At 35.1% G+C, this 16,989-nt stretch overlaps 3 protein-coding genes across 8 annotated transcripts in view; 1 reads left to right on the top strand and 2 right to left on the bottom strand.

Annotated features, from left to right (window-relative positions):
- Window positions 1-2,022: 2,022 nt before the first annotated feature.
- The window catches only part of LOC143431079 (putative ATP-dependent RNA helicase DDX17), a 37,275-nt gene continuing 22,308 nt past the window's right edge, over window positions 2,023-16,989 (bottom strand). Inside the window, exons 2-9 of one of the 5 annotated variants that reach the window (XM_076907590.1) lie at window positions 9,114-9,160; window positions 8,304-8,654; window positions 7,357-8,010; window positions 7,107-7,279; window positions 6,963-7,022; window positions 3,184-3,426; window positions 2,917-3,091; window positions 2,023-2,814 (exon numbers count right to left, since the gene is read on the bottom strand). In XM_076907590.1, the coding sequence (XP_076763705.1) occupies window positions 2,919-3,091; window positions 3,184-3,426; window positions 6,963-7,022; window positions 7,107-7,279; window positions 7,357-8,010; window positions 8,304-8,654; window positions 9,114-9,160 (1,701 nt within the window). In that variant the 3' untranslated portion in view covers window positions 2,023-2,814; window positions 2,917-2,918. Of the gene's footprint in view, window positions 2,831-2,916; window positions 3,092-3,183; window positions 3,427-6,962; window positions 7,023-7,106; window positions 7,280-7,356; window positions 8,011-8,303; window positions 8,655-9,113; window positions 9,350-16,989 lie in introns of those variants that run through there. The other 4 variants (XM_076907589.1, XM_076907588.1, XM_076907592.1 and 1 more) reach the window with 4 other exon arrangements.
- Window positions 9,921-12,115, bottom strand: Nop5 (nop5 ribonucleoprotein). The gene is made up of 4 exons (XM_076907540.1): window positions 12,032-12,115; window positions 11,812-11,888; window positions 10,256-11,730; window positions 9,921-10,116 (listed from the first exon to the last, which is right to left on the bottom strand). The coding sequence occupies exons 1-4, from the start codon at window positions 12,074-12,076 to the stop codon at window positions 9,977-9,979; spliced, it is 1,737 nt and encodes a 578-aa protein (XP_076763655.1). The 5' UTR covers window positions 12,077-12,115; the 3' UTR covers window positions 9,921-9,976.
- Adp (WD and tetratricopeptide repeats 1) lies at window positions 12,552-16,883 on the top strand. Of its 2 annotated transcripts, none has more exons than XM_076907488.1 (14): window positions 12,552-12,622; window positions 13,391-13,506; window positions 13,587-13,717; window positions 13,797-13,908; window positions 13,996-14,382; window positions 14,459-14,576; window positions 14,694-14,873; window positions 14,971-15,074; window positions 15,172-15,299; window positions 15,399-15,479; window positions 15,680-15,822; window positions 16,026-16,170; window positions 16,263-16,455; window positions 16,604-16,883. In XM_076907488.1, the coding sequence occupies exons 2-14, from the start codon at window positions 13,435-13,437 to the stop codon at window positions 16,802-16,804; spliced, it is 1,995 nt and encodes a 664-aa protein (XP_076763603.1). In that variant the 5' UTR covers window positions 12,552-12,622; window positions 13,391-13,434; the 3' UTR covers window positions 16,805-16,883. The 2 variants fall into 2 exon arrangements, with proteins under 2 accessions (XP_076763603.1, XP_076763604.1); XM_076907489.1 differs by lacking the exon at window positions 12,552-12,622 and adding an exon at window positions 13,071-13,117.

The following is a 16,989-nucleotide window of genomic DNA, read 5'->3' as shown; positions in this document are numbered from 1 at the left end:
TTCTTGCTTTATATCAGTAAATTTTATCCATTTTCTTATCCTCTTAGACCGATATTGCGAATCCATCATAAAAGACACTCGTATCGTCACACAGTTGTTGTGTAACAGTTTCTAATAGTACTCATCATTTCTAATACATTTCAGGCTAATATATAGTTCCGTAGAAGAAGATGAAACGAAAATAATAGATTGCCATCATTCGCAAAAAATCTAGTCACAAATATAAATTTATCGGGACAATTCCTGCACGTTGAAGTATCCTATTGCGTAAAGTCATCAACCTTGCGTCTCACAACCACGTACGAAGGTGATACGATATAACAGGGCTAGGGTGATAGATCATGAACGAGCTGAACTATGTCGAGTTCCGGTCCGCCTGTGCAACAAGTTTCTCCCTGGGACTCTATAATCGTCCTATTATAGCTGGTATCGTTATTCTGCAACAAAATTAATACAACACGAAAGAAGTTATTAGTATTAGTGTTATTAATTCAAGATGATAGAAACTTGTTATTCTCTTTTTTTCGTTTTTATCTTATAAACAGCGTCTCATTGAATCAATAGTATGTACTAATGATGTTCATCGACATCAACCGTTTCTTTACCCTATCTTGCCGAAGGATCATTGTTGTCTCTGGAGTTAACCGACACTCTTATCGTAATGGAATAATCAACGCAGACAATACCTTCTTGGTCTTCTAAACGGGATCGACGGTTTTCTCCGATACTGGTAACCATGTACACGCGCGAACACATCAATTAACAAACTCTCTTCGATCGCAAAATGAAACTTCGAAACGGAAAGACGAATCGCGAGATAAGAAACATAAAAATTCTCAAGTACGTTGGCCAAGTATATCGGCTTGCTTAAATGTCGTTCGTTAATGTAATATCGCGTGTAACAACGACAACTGAATTTCGCAGTCGGGACGTAAATTAAACGTATCGCAAAGGCACACGTAAAGTATTAAGTTTTCGAAACGTATCGGGGGTGGATGTAAATTTTAGGACAAAAGTGGTTGTTCCTGCATGTTCGTGCGTATAATCGAAGACGCGGGGGTGGTGTACTCCCTCTCTGGTTAACCGCCCACGACATTCCCTCGATCTTTCAAGGCCCCTTCCCCTCGGCCTAACCCCGTGTCACAGCAGTGCGGCTGCTGAATGACCGAAAGTGGGGGTAAACTCGTCTCTCCTCTACCCACTACCCACGCAATCAATAGCAGCTCTTGCTGCTTCTACTGAATGGACTCTGCCCTCCACGGTCTCCGCTGCTCTCCGTCTGTCTCAAGCCGGCTTCTCTGTCCCTTCTCACCCTCACTCTATCGATTACTACGCCCTTGCTATGCGATCCTGCGGGGGGCCGCTCTATCGACCCATCCACCTGTATTACAGTTCATTCATAAATCTTTGTTGCTTTTCACTCAAGGGATCCTCGGAACCTCGTTTCTTTGTCGCGATCGCCACGATTCTCTACAAAATATGTTACTCGACAACGAGTCCCGCGTCCGTTCTACGTCCGTTTGTTTCACGACGATCGTTCATTGTTACAAGACATATTTGTGAAATGAAAGTTGGTCGTTGTAAAAAGAAGCACGTGTACATGCAGGTTTCATCGAACCTCTGAGTATCGTACATCTATTTACTTCTATAGGCGGTAATAAGTTAATTAATGCTTCTTCATGGAAACGTGATGGGAAACGCTGTTTGCTGCAAAATTGTTTTCCAGCAAAAAAATTTCTTTCACAATATTATGGACGATTACTTGATAACATAAAAGGAAACGTTATGTACATTCGACCACTTTCCTAATTTAAAAATCTTCTAAACGTTTCATTCGTTCGAAATGAAAGAGGTGCTCCATAAAGCAGACATTTGTATGCTGATATCATAATATCGAGGTAGAATATTTAAAAGTTTACAACAATCGACAAGTGACATTAATTCGTTATTCATTTCGTACTTTTTCCATTAAATTCTTTTGAAAATAAAACAAACAAAGTTGAATGATAATTAAGAAATAAATTCTTAAATAGTTAATAAATTTATTTATTACATTTCTGTTAAATACTGTACATTATTCAATTGGTTTTTAAATGCTCGAGTATGCGTACGAATTAATTACTACATAGTAACCACTAAACGTCTATAATTAATTGTCAGGCTACAAATTATGGGACACGTCGGATCCGATATAGACTGTTATAGACCGTGTGATTCATCCAACTGAACTCATATTACTGCTTACGTGAACTTAATTATATATTGTCGAGTGATCGGTAAACAAAATATACTCCTGGTAATTATTTCATGTGTATAACGCATGAATATAATAATTCTACATAATCTTACGCAGATCCGTTATTACGGTTATAGTTTAGTACAACTAAAGTAAAATTTTATGAATACAGAAATATTCGAGAACATAGGTACGAAAACAATTTTTATTCTTTATGAGAATATCCTATTCGTATCCCCTTCTTTGATTTCAGTGGTGATCCGTTATTTCGACCGATGAGTCTTTTATTACATTTAAGAAAGTATGAGTCCGCGCTCGTTGAAAACACTTTTTTCATATTCCTAAAATAGTCTACCTATAATGCACAAGAATTATGTGTGCGTAACACATCGTGCGACGTTTACGCCAGTGGAACATTGATATTACAATTTTATACGACATGTGTATATTCTATATATGTATAGAATGTCCTTTTAAAAGAGACGTAAAAAAACATGAATTGTGTATGCAATCGTTTGGTCCTTAACTGCTCGTGGAAGATCATCTTTCACTGCTCCAGTAGCTTTTACCGATAACTTCTATAAACATACAAGTCTTCTTACACAATATAAAATTCGTAAATCCGTCTCACTTAGGTCGTAAATGATATTACAACTGCGTTAGCAATAATGCGAACGTACCATTACTTACCTGTACGATTGCTAACCGGGCTGCGACTTCGGGAATAACTACGACTATAACTTCGACGATTACCACGACCATTATGTTCCCTACTATGACTTCGACTTCTACTTCTCGAATAGCTACGATCTTTTCCATTACGACCACCTCGAGACCGCCATCTATTTCTTCCACCTAAAATATTTAATAAATCCATTACGTCACATTTTACAAAGTGGCCAGCCATTACATTGGTTGATATGAATAGTAGTTAAACAAATACACACCTCTATGTCTGCCATATCCGCCGCTTTTGTTATCAGCAAGTTCTAATAATTTTGGATTGATAACTTGATTTGCTTCTTTTAATACCTGGATTAGGTCGTTGGCCTTATTGGAATTATTAGGTGTAAAAAAGGTATATGCTGTCCCAGTTTTTTGTCGCCGACCTGTACGACCGATTCGATGAACATAATCTTCCGAACTGGAGGGATAGTCAAAATTGATGACAAACTTGACGTCTTCAACGTCTGAAATAAAGCATACGGATTAGCTGTTAATCACGGGAAACATCTTAATAGTAGTAATAATGGTGGTAGTAGTAATAGTAGTAATAGTAGTAGTAGGAGTAGTAGTAGTAGTAGTAGTAGTAGTAGTAATAGTAGTAGTAGTAGTAGTAGTAGTAGTAGTAGTAGTAGTAGTAGTAGTAGTAGTAGTAGTAGTGGTAGTAGTGGTAGTAGTAGTAGTAGTAGTAGTAGTAGTAGTAGTAGTAATAGTAGTGGTAGTAGTAGTAGTAGTAGTAGTAGTAGTAGTAGTAATAGTGGTGGTAGCAGTAGTAGTAGTAGTAGTAGTAATAGTAGTAGTGTAGTAGTAGTGGTATTAGTAGTAGTAGTGGTATTAGTAGTAGTAGTGGTAGTAGTAGTAGTAGTGGTGGTAGTAGTAGTAGTAGTGGTAGTAGTAGTAGTAGTAGTAGTAACAGTAGTAACAGTAGTAACAGCAGTAACAGCAGTAACAGTAGTAATAGTAGTAGTAGTAGTAGTAGTAGTAGTAGTAGTAGTAGTAGTAGTAGTAGTAGTAGTAAAACGTAAATAAAATATCGTATTAAATATCGATCGCTTATTTTAAAGAAGTGTTTCACTTGAAATTACGCTCTCCAAAAGGTACCACTATAATGATTCGCTTTAGAGTTTCTCCAGCCAAGAGTATCTTACATATTCATTTGGCTATACGCATTTTTTAAAAGTTTCAATATCAAAGAAAACAATAATTAAATTATGTATAATATTTAATTTTAAACTTTAAATGAAAAACAAACAATTATTTGCATCTAAATTCCAATTTTGTTCAAATAATAAAAGGCAATAAGAAATGAAAAGATATTACATCTTTAGAGAGCGTTTTGACTACAATATAATATTTTTAGGTAAACGTAATTTTCACACGAAAACAATTCTGGTTCTCATTTCTAAGAAACACCTAATTTCTCATAATATCACTTTTCGTTGATTTAATTTTATATTTCTTTTGACAGGATATCTTTCTAAGGAATTTTTTATTTGATTTCTTCTATAACAAATATTATACTCTTATGGGAATAAAATGGAAAAGCATTAAAAATATTCTAAAGGAAGTGAAACCAGAATTGATGTACATAAAACCTTATTTGATACGATAGTTAGTATAATGTGAATATGTAATGATACAGTTACCATTAAGGATTCAGAAGGATAAAGGAAATGTAAATTTGAGTGGATGTAAAAGTGATACATGTATGTATGTATATATACGTATTTGGAATATTTTATAAAATGTGGACTGTGCAAATTATTGACAAATTCTTGAACTAAGAACAAGAATAACTCTCAACAGTTTTGCATGATCATTGAACAACTTTCTAGTCACTGTTCATGTAGAAGATAGTAATTCAAAATATAAAACAAATAATCTCTAAGAACTCTTTTATACCGTGTACAGTTGATAAATGATGACTGCAAAAAATATAAAAGATTTACTTATTCTTACTTTAAGAATTTCGTGTATATGTGTGTGTGTGTGTTTTATAAAACATCTTAATATGTATATATATACATATGCAAAAAGTGTACGTACCGAGTCTCCTAGAAAAATGTATTTGAACTATACTACATTCTTTTCCAAACCCAAGATGCTTTTGATTAAACTAAATTGTTGTGCAATTATTAATATAAAAGATATTGCAATTGAAACTTCAAGTATAAATAAATTAAACGATTATTGAAAAAGCATTATGGATCAGCTATGTATATATATATCTTTTAAACTAATAATTGCACAACATTGAGGAATCATCTTAGACCTTAACGATGAAGAATGTTATACAATCAATGTACTTTTTTTCTGGGTGACTCGGAAACTGTAATTATTGATGTGTATACATATATATACATATATATGTATGTATGTATGTATGTATGTATGTATGTATGTATGTATAATGTATATAATATACAGCTATATTTATATATAGCGATTAATTTAAGATTACTGTTATACTAAAATTAGGCAGTGGGTGAGTGTCGCTAGCAACGTACGGGCAGGGCCTGGCTGTTTGCACTCGCTCCAGCTACAGCCTCCGCCATTCTGTTGCTACAGGGCACACTTAGAGGCTCTGGCATCTGCTACCATGCCACCGCCTCAATGGACCGTTGTTGGGTCTGATTAGCTTGAGCGGCCAGCGCAGGGGATTCTATTCTGGCAACAACGAGTTGGCCAGCCCAGATGGCGTACAGCGTAGCGTAGAACTGATATCCAGTATGTAGGAGGTAAAGTAGATCCCGATTTGGCCCGGACTGGCCCTTCACGGAATTGACGTATAGAGGCACGCGTCGCAGCCAGCGCAGACAATGCAAACCAGTGCACCACCGAACAAACAGGCGGCGGGCACCCCCAATTTGCTTTGCATTACCCGGCGTGGGTCTGCGCGCAATGTGCCTCTGCAATACAAACAAAGATCCAACCGCGTTAGGTACATGTTTACCTTATTATTTTCCTGTGTTCAATAAGTGTGTGCGTGTACGTGTGTGTGAATTTTGTATTACAGTATTTTCTTTCTTGCTTTTTTGTTTAGTTTTTCGTCTAGCAATTTAATTGCAACTATCATCAATTAAACTCTGATAATTTCAATGAAGGCGAGTTTCTGGGAAAGTATACAACTAATCTGTCTTTCTGATTATCTAGGAGTTTCGGCAAGCGTAAAATATCTGTGACTCGATTCAATTTGAAGTTTATTCTGTGGAATGATACAATTCGTTAAGAACGACAGAAAAAGGTAAGAAAAAGTAACACTTCAAGTTTACACATCTCCATTAAGAACTTGTACAGTGAGACTTTGCCTTCAAAGTACTTGTTTCTAAGTTGAAAATTCATCAGTTTCTTTTTTCAAAGACAAATTGCTTTTACACCTTTACAAATTAATAATAACTAAACCGCTTGCCGACCACATGAATTTTTATTCATTTTGTACGACTATTTCTTTAAAGTATTCATTTAAATAATTATTACCTTTAGCAAAAAACGAGGAAGCAAAATAAACACAAATATTAAGAACACTGAATGAACCACATTATGCATTCGAAAGGTATCGTACGTTTATAATTTAAGTAAATTCTGTTCATTTTTACATAGTATTTTGTTCACGACAATATTTAAATTTCATAGTTAATTGTCCATTACTCCGATTCGTATGTGGCGAAATATTGCCGATGGTAATAATAAAATGATAATAATCCTCGGTGTTATCGTATTATGAATCATAAAGTGGTTCAAGCATAGATCAATGAAACCCTGTTCTGACAAAATATTTTCAGAATCTTTCGCTTTTAAGGGATAACTATATAGTACAGTAAAAGGTAAATTACTACTTTCACAATAATGTCATTGTCAGAACAAGATATCTCGTATATTGCAATAACTATTAAGCTCATTGGTAGATATGTGATTTGGAGCAATTCATTCTCCGTACCAGAGGAAAATGAACAATGATATTTGATCTTATTATTTCATCGCATTATAACAATCGTTTACTTACCAAGACCACGAGCGGCAACATCTGTTGCGACAAGAATCGGTGCTTTTCCTGATCTAAAATCTGAAAATCAAGTGCAGAAAATTCCTTAGTAATAGCATATTTGAAATTTGTAATTAATTGTTAATTGTAATTAGAGGTATATACCTTGTAAAACCCAATCCCTTTCTTGTTGCGTCTTATCACCGTGTATACAAACCGCTGGCCATCCGTCTCTCTTCATTTTCCTTGTTATTTCATCGACTCTGCGTTTTGTTTCGATGAACACTATGGTTTTGTTTTCACTTTCTGCCATTATTTCCTTTAAAAGTGTACTTAATCTACAACAAATGGATGCAACATAATTTAAAGACATCCTCTTCGTCTTCAACTTCCTTCAAACTTATCGACTGCTTACTTGTTTTCTTTTTCATAATCTTGACAAACGTCGATGATTTGTAGTATGTTATGATTTGCAGCTAACTGTAGGGATCCTACATTAATTTGGGCGTAATCTTTTAAAAAATCCTCGGCTAAATTCTTTACTTCCTTAGGCCATGTAGCAGACCACATCAACGTCTGCCTGTCTGGCCTAATTTGCTCTATAATTTTCCTAATTTGAGGCTCGAATCCCATATCTAACATTCTATCGGCCTCGTCCAGTACTAAATAGGTACATCTTTTTAAATTCGTACGTCCAGATTCAAGAAAATCTAATAATCTACCGGGTGTAGCTATAACAATTTCTACGCCGCCATCTAAATCTCTCGCTTGTGCACCTTTTGGTGCTCCACCGTATAAACAAGTGTTTCTGATACCAGAAGAATGACCAAAGTCATCTGCAACTTGCTGAATTTGTTGTGCAAGTTCTCGCGTTGGAGCCAGTACCAACGCAATAGGACCATCTTTTCGGCCTAATTTGGGTTGACTGTTAATGTGAACAATCGCGGGTAATATATAAGACAATGTTTTGCCAGAGCCAGTTGATGCAATTCCCACCATGTCTCTTCCACTTAGCGCGATTGGCCAACCTTGCGCTTGTATCGATGTAGGTTCGGTAAAACCTTGTCGTCTGAAAATTATAAATGAAATCTGTTGTTTTATGATGTACCAAACTGAATAACATTTCAATGTATCATTTTCAATTTATATCAATCATTCGATTAATTCTAACTCTCTCCAAACTCGTAACAGTTTTCGCTCCGTTCTTACTTGATCCGACGAAAGTTAAGTTTCCAGAGTAAGCAAGTATAAAGTATCCTCGACGATGTACAATATCATTTCATACCGGACACTTATTCTAAACTTAAGAAGGAAATTCTAATTTCTTATTTTCAATAGAATCGTTGCTTTAATAATACTAACTTAATTTCCTTTAGAACATAGTCTGGGAAACCTGTTTCTTCGAACGTAAATACAGGATTAGGTATATTTTTCCCTTTAAGAGTGATTTCCTTTTCGCTCCTGTATTGCTCGACCGTGCGTGGATCCCGATTCTGGACCGCTTCGTGAGGTATATAAAAATCTTTTTTGAACGGTTCTAGCCTACTCAAATCCCATCTGGGTTTTCTTAAATTTGCTCCAGGTTGGCCCCGACTATTTCTGCCACCACCTCGATCTCTACCTCCGCTGCTACCCCAATTTCTTCTATCTCGCGGTGACCTACTACGAGATCTACTGCGAGATCTGCGTCTCCTATCTCTGTCACGGCTTCGACTAAAATAAAATAAGGGAAATTATTAATACTCGATTACAGACTGTATTATATACAGAATTGAAAACGGTAAAACTGCTCCTATTATTACTATTATTTACGAAATCTGTGTAATGGAACAAAAACTATTATAAATATATTAGGAAATTTAAATTTTACGATTAATATCTTTAAACTTAAATTGCCTTAAATTTCATTTCGCAATTTCCGCCAAGTTTGAGTCGAAAGCATACGAAAGGTTATAAATATCATAAAAGCATCGCGGAAACGGCTAATAGTGATCTTTTTTCACTTGCATTTTAATCTCCATTTTTTATTCCACAGCATTTCTATTTTGCTTTGTTGCATAGATAGTTGAGGTTCTGTGGCATTTGTTTGAAATATGCGATTTAATAATGCGATTGAACGCTAGGTATATCGATACATGTACATATCTTTACGTAGCTGTACATATGGCTTACCTTCTATAGCGACCCATACTTAATTTCTTGTCGATATCTGTGTCTCTCTTTCTCCCTCTCTCTCTCTCTCTCTCTCTCTCTCTTTCTTTACTTTTATTACGATAATTTACAACTAACAATTGTTCAAATCCAAACGATACCAAGTACCACGCCAGTTGTGAAACATAAATCCAATCAAAAGACGCAAATGAAAGCGACTCTTTCACCACTAATGACCAAAATCACAAGAGGGAACGATGCTATCGCATTATCATGGTTTAGTGGGGTGTTCCCGGTCCCCAGCGACTACCAATTCCTAGAACACTTTTCTGACGATTAGTAAAATAGTTCTAGCGATGTTTAGGAATAATTTGTTTAGGAATAATATTTGCAGCAGGGAAAATTTTCCCGAAAACACTTGTTTCTGTGCGCGCGTGTGTGTGTGGGCCAAAAGTACCTAGGTGTAGGCTCGGCTTGAGATTTTTCTCTTCTCTTTTAATATCGAAAGTATCGGAATAATATCTTTAATTGAATAATTAGAACTGAACATTGTCAAAAACATTGCATAGATAGAAAAACCGTCAATTTCACGTTCAATATAGATATTTCACGTTTAAGATAGATATTTTAATAATGCATCCTATAAAATACAGAATTATACAATTATTTTTATATAACTGTTTTTAAAGTGTACGATCATTAAAGCATATATCGTATTATATTTAAGTAAAGTATAATCTATGAACAGTAAGAAGAAACAGTAATTGTAAAAATACATTACACGTTCGTAATCTACTACTCGATAACGAATAATCATTAATGTTTGACAAAAAAATATTACATTTTCTTCGCATTATATGTATATATCATAGGTTTAAAGTATTTCATTCATCTTGAGACTTCTTTTTCTTCTTTTTCTTTTTCTCGCTTACAACTTTTTCACTAGTTTCGTCATTTGAAAATGTGGCTTCCTGAACTTCTTGATGATCTTTATCTTTTTTCTTTTTCTTCTTTTTTATTTGCTCTGTAAAAAGATTAAATTCTTAAATTTCCTCTTACCTCGACTTACTCTCTCTCTCTCTCTCTATATATATATATATATATATATATATATATATATATATATATAGAGAGAGAGAGAGAGAGAGAAAGTAAAAGCTTACCTGTCGAGACTTCAGGATCTTTTTCACATTCTTCCTCTTGTTTTTCAATCTTCACACCAAATTGATTGTCCTGATCTCCCTCTGTTTCTTCTGATTTCATCTTCTTTTTCTTCTTCTTTGACATTTGTGCTGTTTCAACCTCTGTTTGAACAACCGATTCGTCTATATTATCGCTAGCTTCTTTCTTCTTCTTTTTCTTAGGTACTTCTACATCCGATTTTGTAACTTCTTCGATTAGCGGTTTCTTCTCTTCAATATCGGAATGCCGCCTCTTCTTATCGCCACTTGAAAGAGTTACATCGGCAGCAGCGGGATACTGAATGTACTCGCTTTTAGTATGATATTTTTCAAATTTTGTTTTCGCTTTGCCGGTTCCGCTGATTCTGCGGAGATTCCCTTCTTCTAGTATTCTCAAACGTGCCTCCAATTTAGCCTTATGTTCAGCGCCAAGATCGAAATTTCCATTCTCTCCTAATGCATCTACTCTAGTTGCTAATGATGCTTTAGCCGCTAACATTCGCGACATTTTTCCTTTATTTTTTGTCGAAGATTGTCCAACAAGTTGCGCGTGATAAATTAAACCGTATTTAGGAGTGTCTTTTTTAGTTTTTAACGCTCTGAAAAGAGCTTTTTCCGCACCAAGTATTTGTACAGTGGATGCTGGATGCTTGGCAAGATTGATTAAAGATCCAGCGTGTGAAATTAAACGGGCGCCAACCAATTCTCCAACAAGCACGGTCAAATTTGGGGCCATTGCCATCATCCTTGCTTTAAGGTAGTCGTACAGCTGTGTCCTGTATTGGGAGATTTCGATAACTTGATCGCATAAATGTTGAATATTTAATATGTCATCTTCAGAAATTTCAGTTCCCATCGATACTTCGGCGGCCTCCTTTATCTTCTCTTCTACATCTTCTGATAGTATGTCGGATAAATCTGAATTTATAGTATTTTCTCTAGTTCCGATTACCTTTACCGTTTTCACAAATGCTATGTTATCTGCAACGATCTTTCCAAGTTCAGGAAAGTGCCAACCATACCATTCGCGACAACGCATAACATAGTTATTCAATTCTTTGTCTAGATCGTCCAACAGACAAACAGCTTGTATTATCATTGTATCAACTTTATCAGGTGAAAATTTCAGTTTATACCTTGAAAGACTATGCGCTAAACCTAAAGCCATGGCTGTTATTTCTTTTTTAGGAAGACCAGCCAGTAAACTGTCTATTTGACTTCTTATACATCTCATTAATTCTTGTATAGCAGTGTTGCTGATACAAGACAAACTAAGTTTATCCTTTATGGCGTTACCCAGCTTAGCGTCAGCTACGGCTAGTTGTTCTTGAAGTTCATTGCAATGCTTTTTAAGTATTTTCTTCAACGATTTACAAAGTTTACCTTCTACTGCTGCTGTAGTAGCTACAAGAGCATCGGTAGTATCCGCAAACTTTTCAAAGTGCTTTAGTTTCACTCTGCGATAATAAAAGAAGAAGTCACGTAACGTTAAAAGTTATTTTATTCGTTAGTAACAATCTACTAGTAGCGAGACTCACACTTTACTAGCTGCTTCGGGTGTTTCGAAATCGTGGTAAAGGTTCTCTACTTCTGTTAATTTATTTTCATCGAGCAACTGCAAAAGATAAATATAATAATATAACATGTATTTTTTCTGTAACAAATTAGTCAGATAATTCTAAAAACTGTTACAAGTTGCGCGAACACGTGCAACATTTTTTTTAAGGTTAAGTATTAAACAAAATCTATCGTTATCACCTTAAAAATAGCATATCCCGCTGGAGTTTCAAATAATACCAACATTTTTACTCGGTATTATATACAAATAGGAAGATTTTTATTACAAATATTTCGCATTTATAATAAAGGCGGCAACAAATTCTGACTTGGCGACGTATTCGTAAGTTTTCGTAGTTCCTCGCGTCAATGATTGTTGGCGCTGACAGCGCGTGGATCCATGCTCACCGAATAGAATAGATAGACCTAATCGAGAGTTGATGACGAATGGTTGGTGCAGCATTTCGAATCCTATCGATAAGATAGGAAGAGATCATGATCATTCTCTGCTACGATTATCGTACATATCGAATGAAAACAATGCGGAGCAAGTCACTATCGTGTACTTTTCTTGTTAACAAGTGTCGTACACACTCTCTTGCGTTCCCAGTGGATTACCCTGTATATATGCATACGCCACGGAACCTCGTATCATAGATGGAGAAACTAGCTTTTTAACACGCAACTTGGATAAATATTCTCATTGTTGCTTGGCCAAGTAATAAATATGACATTATTCGCAAACTCAAGTCCCGAATTCGTCAAACGAAACTTTGATTAGGTTAGAAAATGGTAATGTGTTTTGAAACTTTTATTGGAAATGTAACGAACGATATCGATGTAAATATATAAATTTAAGAAGACGGATTATGATTATTTGAAATTATGTTGATACGTAAAAAAGTGAGCATTGTGTAAAGTGCAAGTTATACTCTGCATAGCAGGCTGTGATTGTCACGTATCTACTACACACGCGTACCGTCGCATAGCACACGATGGAAAGTAATTGCAAAATTTTCATTATACTTCGATTAAACGAGAAATGATATACATACGTACGTACGTACGTACGTACGTACGTACATGCATCCATACATACATACATACATACATACATACATACATACATACATACATGTATACATGCGATCGTAGTACGCATACGGGTAGTATCTAGGAATATGTAAATATGTGTATGCATATATCAGTTACATGTTAGACATGCGATAAAGTACACGCAAAAGATATGTCGAGTTCATGGTATTGTCTAAAGGGACAGCATTCCGAGTACGTTTAAATAACGTTAGAACGATGTATGAACAAATCACAATTTATTAATCAATTTCCGTCGCGCTTTATCATCGTGTCAGCTATCGCAAAAATTGTTTTCAAGTTTTTCAAGCAATAGCATTGTTATGCGAGCGCGCGCGCGCGCTCACGCGCGCTTATGATGGGTTATTTTTTTGAGATGCAGACTGTATATAATAGTATTCTCTATTAAGAAGATCATGTCTAATAGAAATGAAATGAATGGCGGTATATCTTTTCTATAATTTTCAGAGAACGTTCAATTTCTTCGATTCAGTAAGTGACTTATGAAATAAATGAAAATGCTTCCCAACATACACGATAAGGATTACAGAGTCCTGGATTTGGTACGCCAACGTGAGATACGGGTATGTTATTTTTATCATACCAATGGAATGTATAATACCTATAAAATATAAAATAATGAACGTTTTACTATTCAATTTAGGATTCCATGGCGTATACAGTGTCTCAGAAGTTGCACGTAACGGAAAATTTAATATCCAGATTAGGACTGGAGAAAGAGTTGTTTGGTCACACAGGATGCGTCAATTGTTTGGAATGGAACGAAAGTGGGCAGTAAGCGTTTGTTGTTACCGAGAGTACACAAACTATTATCTAAGGAATGTTAAAAAATATTGGATGTAAATTTTTATAGAATCCTTGCTTCCGCGTCTGACGATATGAACATCATATTATGGGATCCGTTTCGATACGAAAAGAAACTGGTACTTCACACGCGTCATCAAGGAAATATATTTTCCGTTAAGGTAACTTGATTAGAATTTTTTTCTTTAAAGATCCATTAGTTTCGGAGGTTTTCCAGTTCTGTCGATTGTTGTTAATTTTCATTTTAGTTCATGCCGAAATCGAACGACAGGATATTGGTATCTGGTGCTGGAGATGGGAAAGTACGAGTTCGTGATCTTACACTCGTCGAACCCATATTTTCGTGCAATTGTCACATAGGCCGTGTAAAACGTATCGCCACCGCGACTACCGTACCGTTTCTTTTTTGGAGTGCCGCGGAGGATGGTCTCGTGTTGCAATATGACATTCGTGCCCCTCATAATTGTAAAAGCAATGACTTTAACAGCGTTTTAGTAAATCTTATTAATCACGCGGGTCGATACGCGGAAGGCAAGTGTATTTCTGTGAATCCGAAAAAGCCCGAACTAATAGCCATCGGAGCCAATGATGCTTATATACGAATGTACGATCGTAGAATGATTAAGCTTTCTCAGGTAATTGGGAAACTAAAGGCAAATGCAACGGAAACGGCAGTATCCGACAGAATACTGTATAATATAAACTTTCTAGGTGCCTATTTCGTCTCCACATAGTCGGTGGACAAGCGGAAATGTATGTATACGTCTAGCTGGTGCAGGTGATCCGGATGAGAATGTACCATTGGGTTGCGCACAATACTTTATCGCGGGTTCGTTCGTACGATCAGAAATAGCGTACGCGACTCCTTTACCCTTTATCTTCCTCTTTTATTACATATTATACGCGATCACTCTAACAAAGACTGTTAATGTTTGATATTGAGCAGGCCATCTGCATTCTCGACAACGTGACTGTAACAGGAGTTTTACTACTACATATTTAACCTTTAGTGCTGATGGGAACGAGCTTCTTGTTAACATGGGTGGCGAACAAATTTATTTATTCGACGTTAACAATCCGAAAAACTTGAAGACTTGCTTTGGCTACTCTACGAATATGTATTTAGGTAATATAATGATTACGCTAAACAGAAGTAATTCCAATAGAACGTATCAAATTACGTTAATTGTTCTAACGTTAAACGTTCTTCTGTTATATTTTAGGAGACTTTGGAAAGTGCTACACAGACGAGGACAAAGATATTACAGATTTCACTAAGAAAAACATTAAAATCCTACCACCGCACGTTGAAGAATTGAAACGTCAAGTAAGTTTCAAATGTCGACGTGTAACGTTAAATATTAACGTTACACGATAATATTTACACGATATCGCATACGTATTCCTTTCTCTTTCCATCTTAGGCGAATGAAAGCTTTGAACAAGAAAAATATACATTGGCGATTAACTTGTACAATAAAGCAATCAGTTATTGTCCTACCGCAGCTGTGCTTTTCGCCAACAGAGCTGCTGCGTGTATGAAACGAACATGGTAAGCTTTTAAATGGGAAAATTTGTTGAAATTTCATTATAAAGTCTAATCATAAGTCATAATAAGTCATAATCTAAGTCCCGTGTGTCGTTTATTAAGGGATGGTGATATATATGCTGCTCTCAAAGATTGCCAGACAACATTGCTTCTTGACCCAGGACACGTAAAAGCTCATTTTAGGTAAGAACAATTTCTGATGATATATTTAACTTACTTAAATGTAAAAAGATCATGGTGATGCAATGAAATGATACGTTCAAAGCGCTTTGTAAGTATTGAAAACTCTTACTTAAAACTCTTACAGCAAGACACTACCGTTTGGAACGACATTTTTATACTTTTAATTTTTTTTTTTTTTTTTTTTTTTTTTTTTTTTATAGATTGGCTCGGTGCCTTTTCGATTTACATCAATCAGTGGAAGCTGATAAAGTAATTAAAGATTTTCAACAAAAATTTCCAGAGTATGCATCCAATTCTGCGTGCAAAGCATTAAAAATGGATATAAAAGAAGCTATAGAATCTGGTATGTTATCTTTCATTGTATTCCATTCAGATTGACGCGATACCTTTTGGCAATACCTTAATAATGTACATAAATATCTTTATCGAACCCCAACTATGGGAATAAAATTTTTATTCCCAAGAATTATTCTTGTTCAAAATTAATATATAATAATTACACGGATACTTGAATCGTATGTATATCGTATGCATAAATATAATTAGGTAGAGATAGTGACATAAATAAAACAATAATACAAATATCCGAATATGAACAAGAATGGCGACGTAATACAATTGATTATAAAATGAGGTTTTGCGGACATTGTAATACCACAACGGATATAAAGGAAGCCAACTTTTTTGGAAAGTACGTATTGGAATAATTTAATAGAGATTTAATAGAGAAGTTAATAAAACGATTAATAAAACCTTTATAATTGTCACTTTTTTATCTTTAAGCAACGGTCAATATATTGTGGCAGGATCGGACGATGGTTCCTTTTTTATTTGGGATCGTAATACCACGAATATCGTACGGGTCCTGAGAGGAGACGAACGTATCGTAAATTGTCTTCAACCTCATCCATCTACGTGTTTATTAGCTACTAGTGGTATCGATCCGGTAGTTAGATTATGGAGTCCTTTACCCGAGGTATTGGTCAAAGAATAAACTTTTTAAGTTTTATTATTATTATTATTATTATTATTATTATTATTATTATTATTATTATTATTATTATTATTATTATTATTACTATTATTATTATTAAAATAATTTATATTTATTTATTATAACGCAGGATGGCAGTATAAACGAGAGAGAAATTCAAAATTTAGAAGATGCTGCATCTGCAAATCAAATTCGTATGAATAGCGATCCATTCGAAGTAATGCTCATGAATATGGGATATCGATTTCCTCTTCAACAAACTGGACTAAACGAAGACGATGATAATCAAGATCAATCAATTGTGCAACCTTTGAATTGCAGGCCAAGTTAAATTTCAAAGAGAAAGTCCGGAAACTGGTATGAGAAATCGCAATTAAACAATTAAAGACTTGCTCAGTGTTATATTATAATAGTTATAATACTACTGCTTTAATTCCAATTGTCTATTTTTTTATCAATTCCTTATAGACGTTGACTTTTCCATAAATTAAATACTATAGAATAATTGGTAAAATG

This window comes from Xylocopa sonorina, chromosome 16 (genome assembly GCF_050948175.1).
Source record: "Xylocopa sonorina isolate GNS202 chromosome 16, iyXylSono1_principal, whole genome shotgun sequence".
Taxonomy (NCBI): domain Eukaryota; kingdom Metazoa; phylum Arthropoda; class Insecta; order Hymenoptera; family Apidae; genus Xylocopa; species Xylocopa sonorina.
The sequence above is the reverse complement of the archived record's forward strand: the minus strand, read 5'-3'. Positions and strand labels throughout refer to the sequence as shown.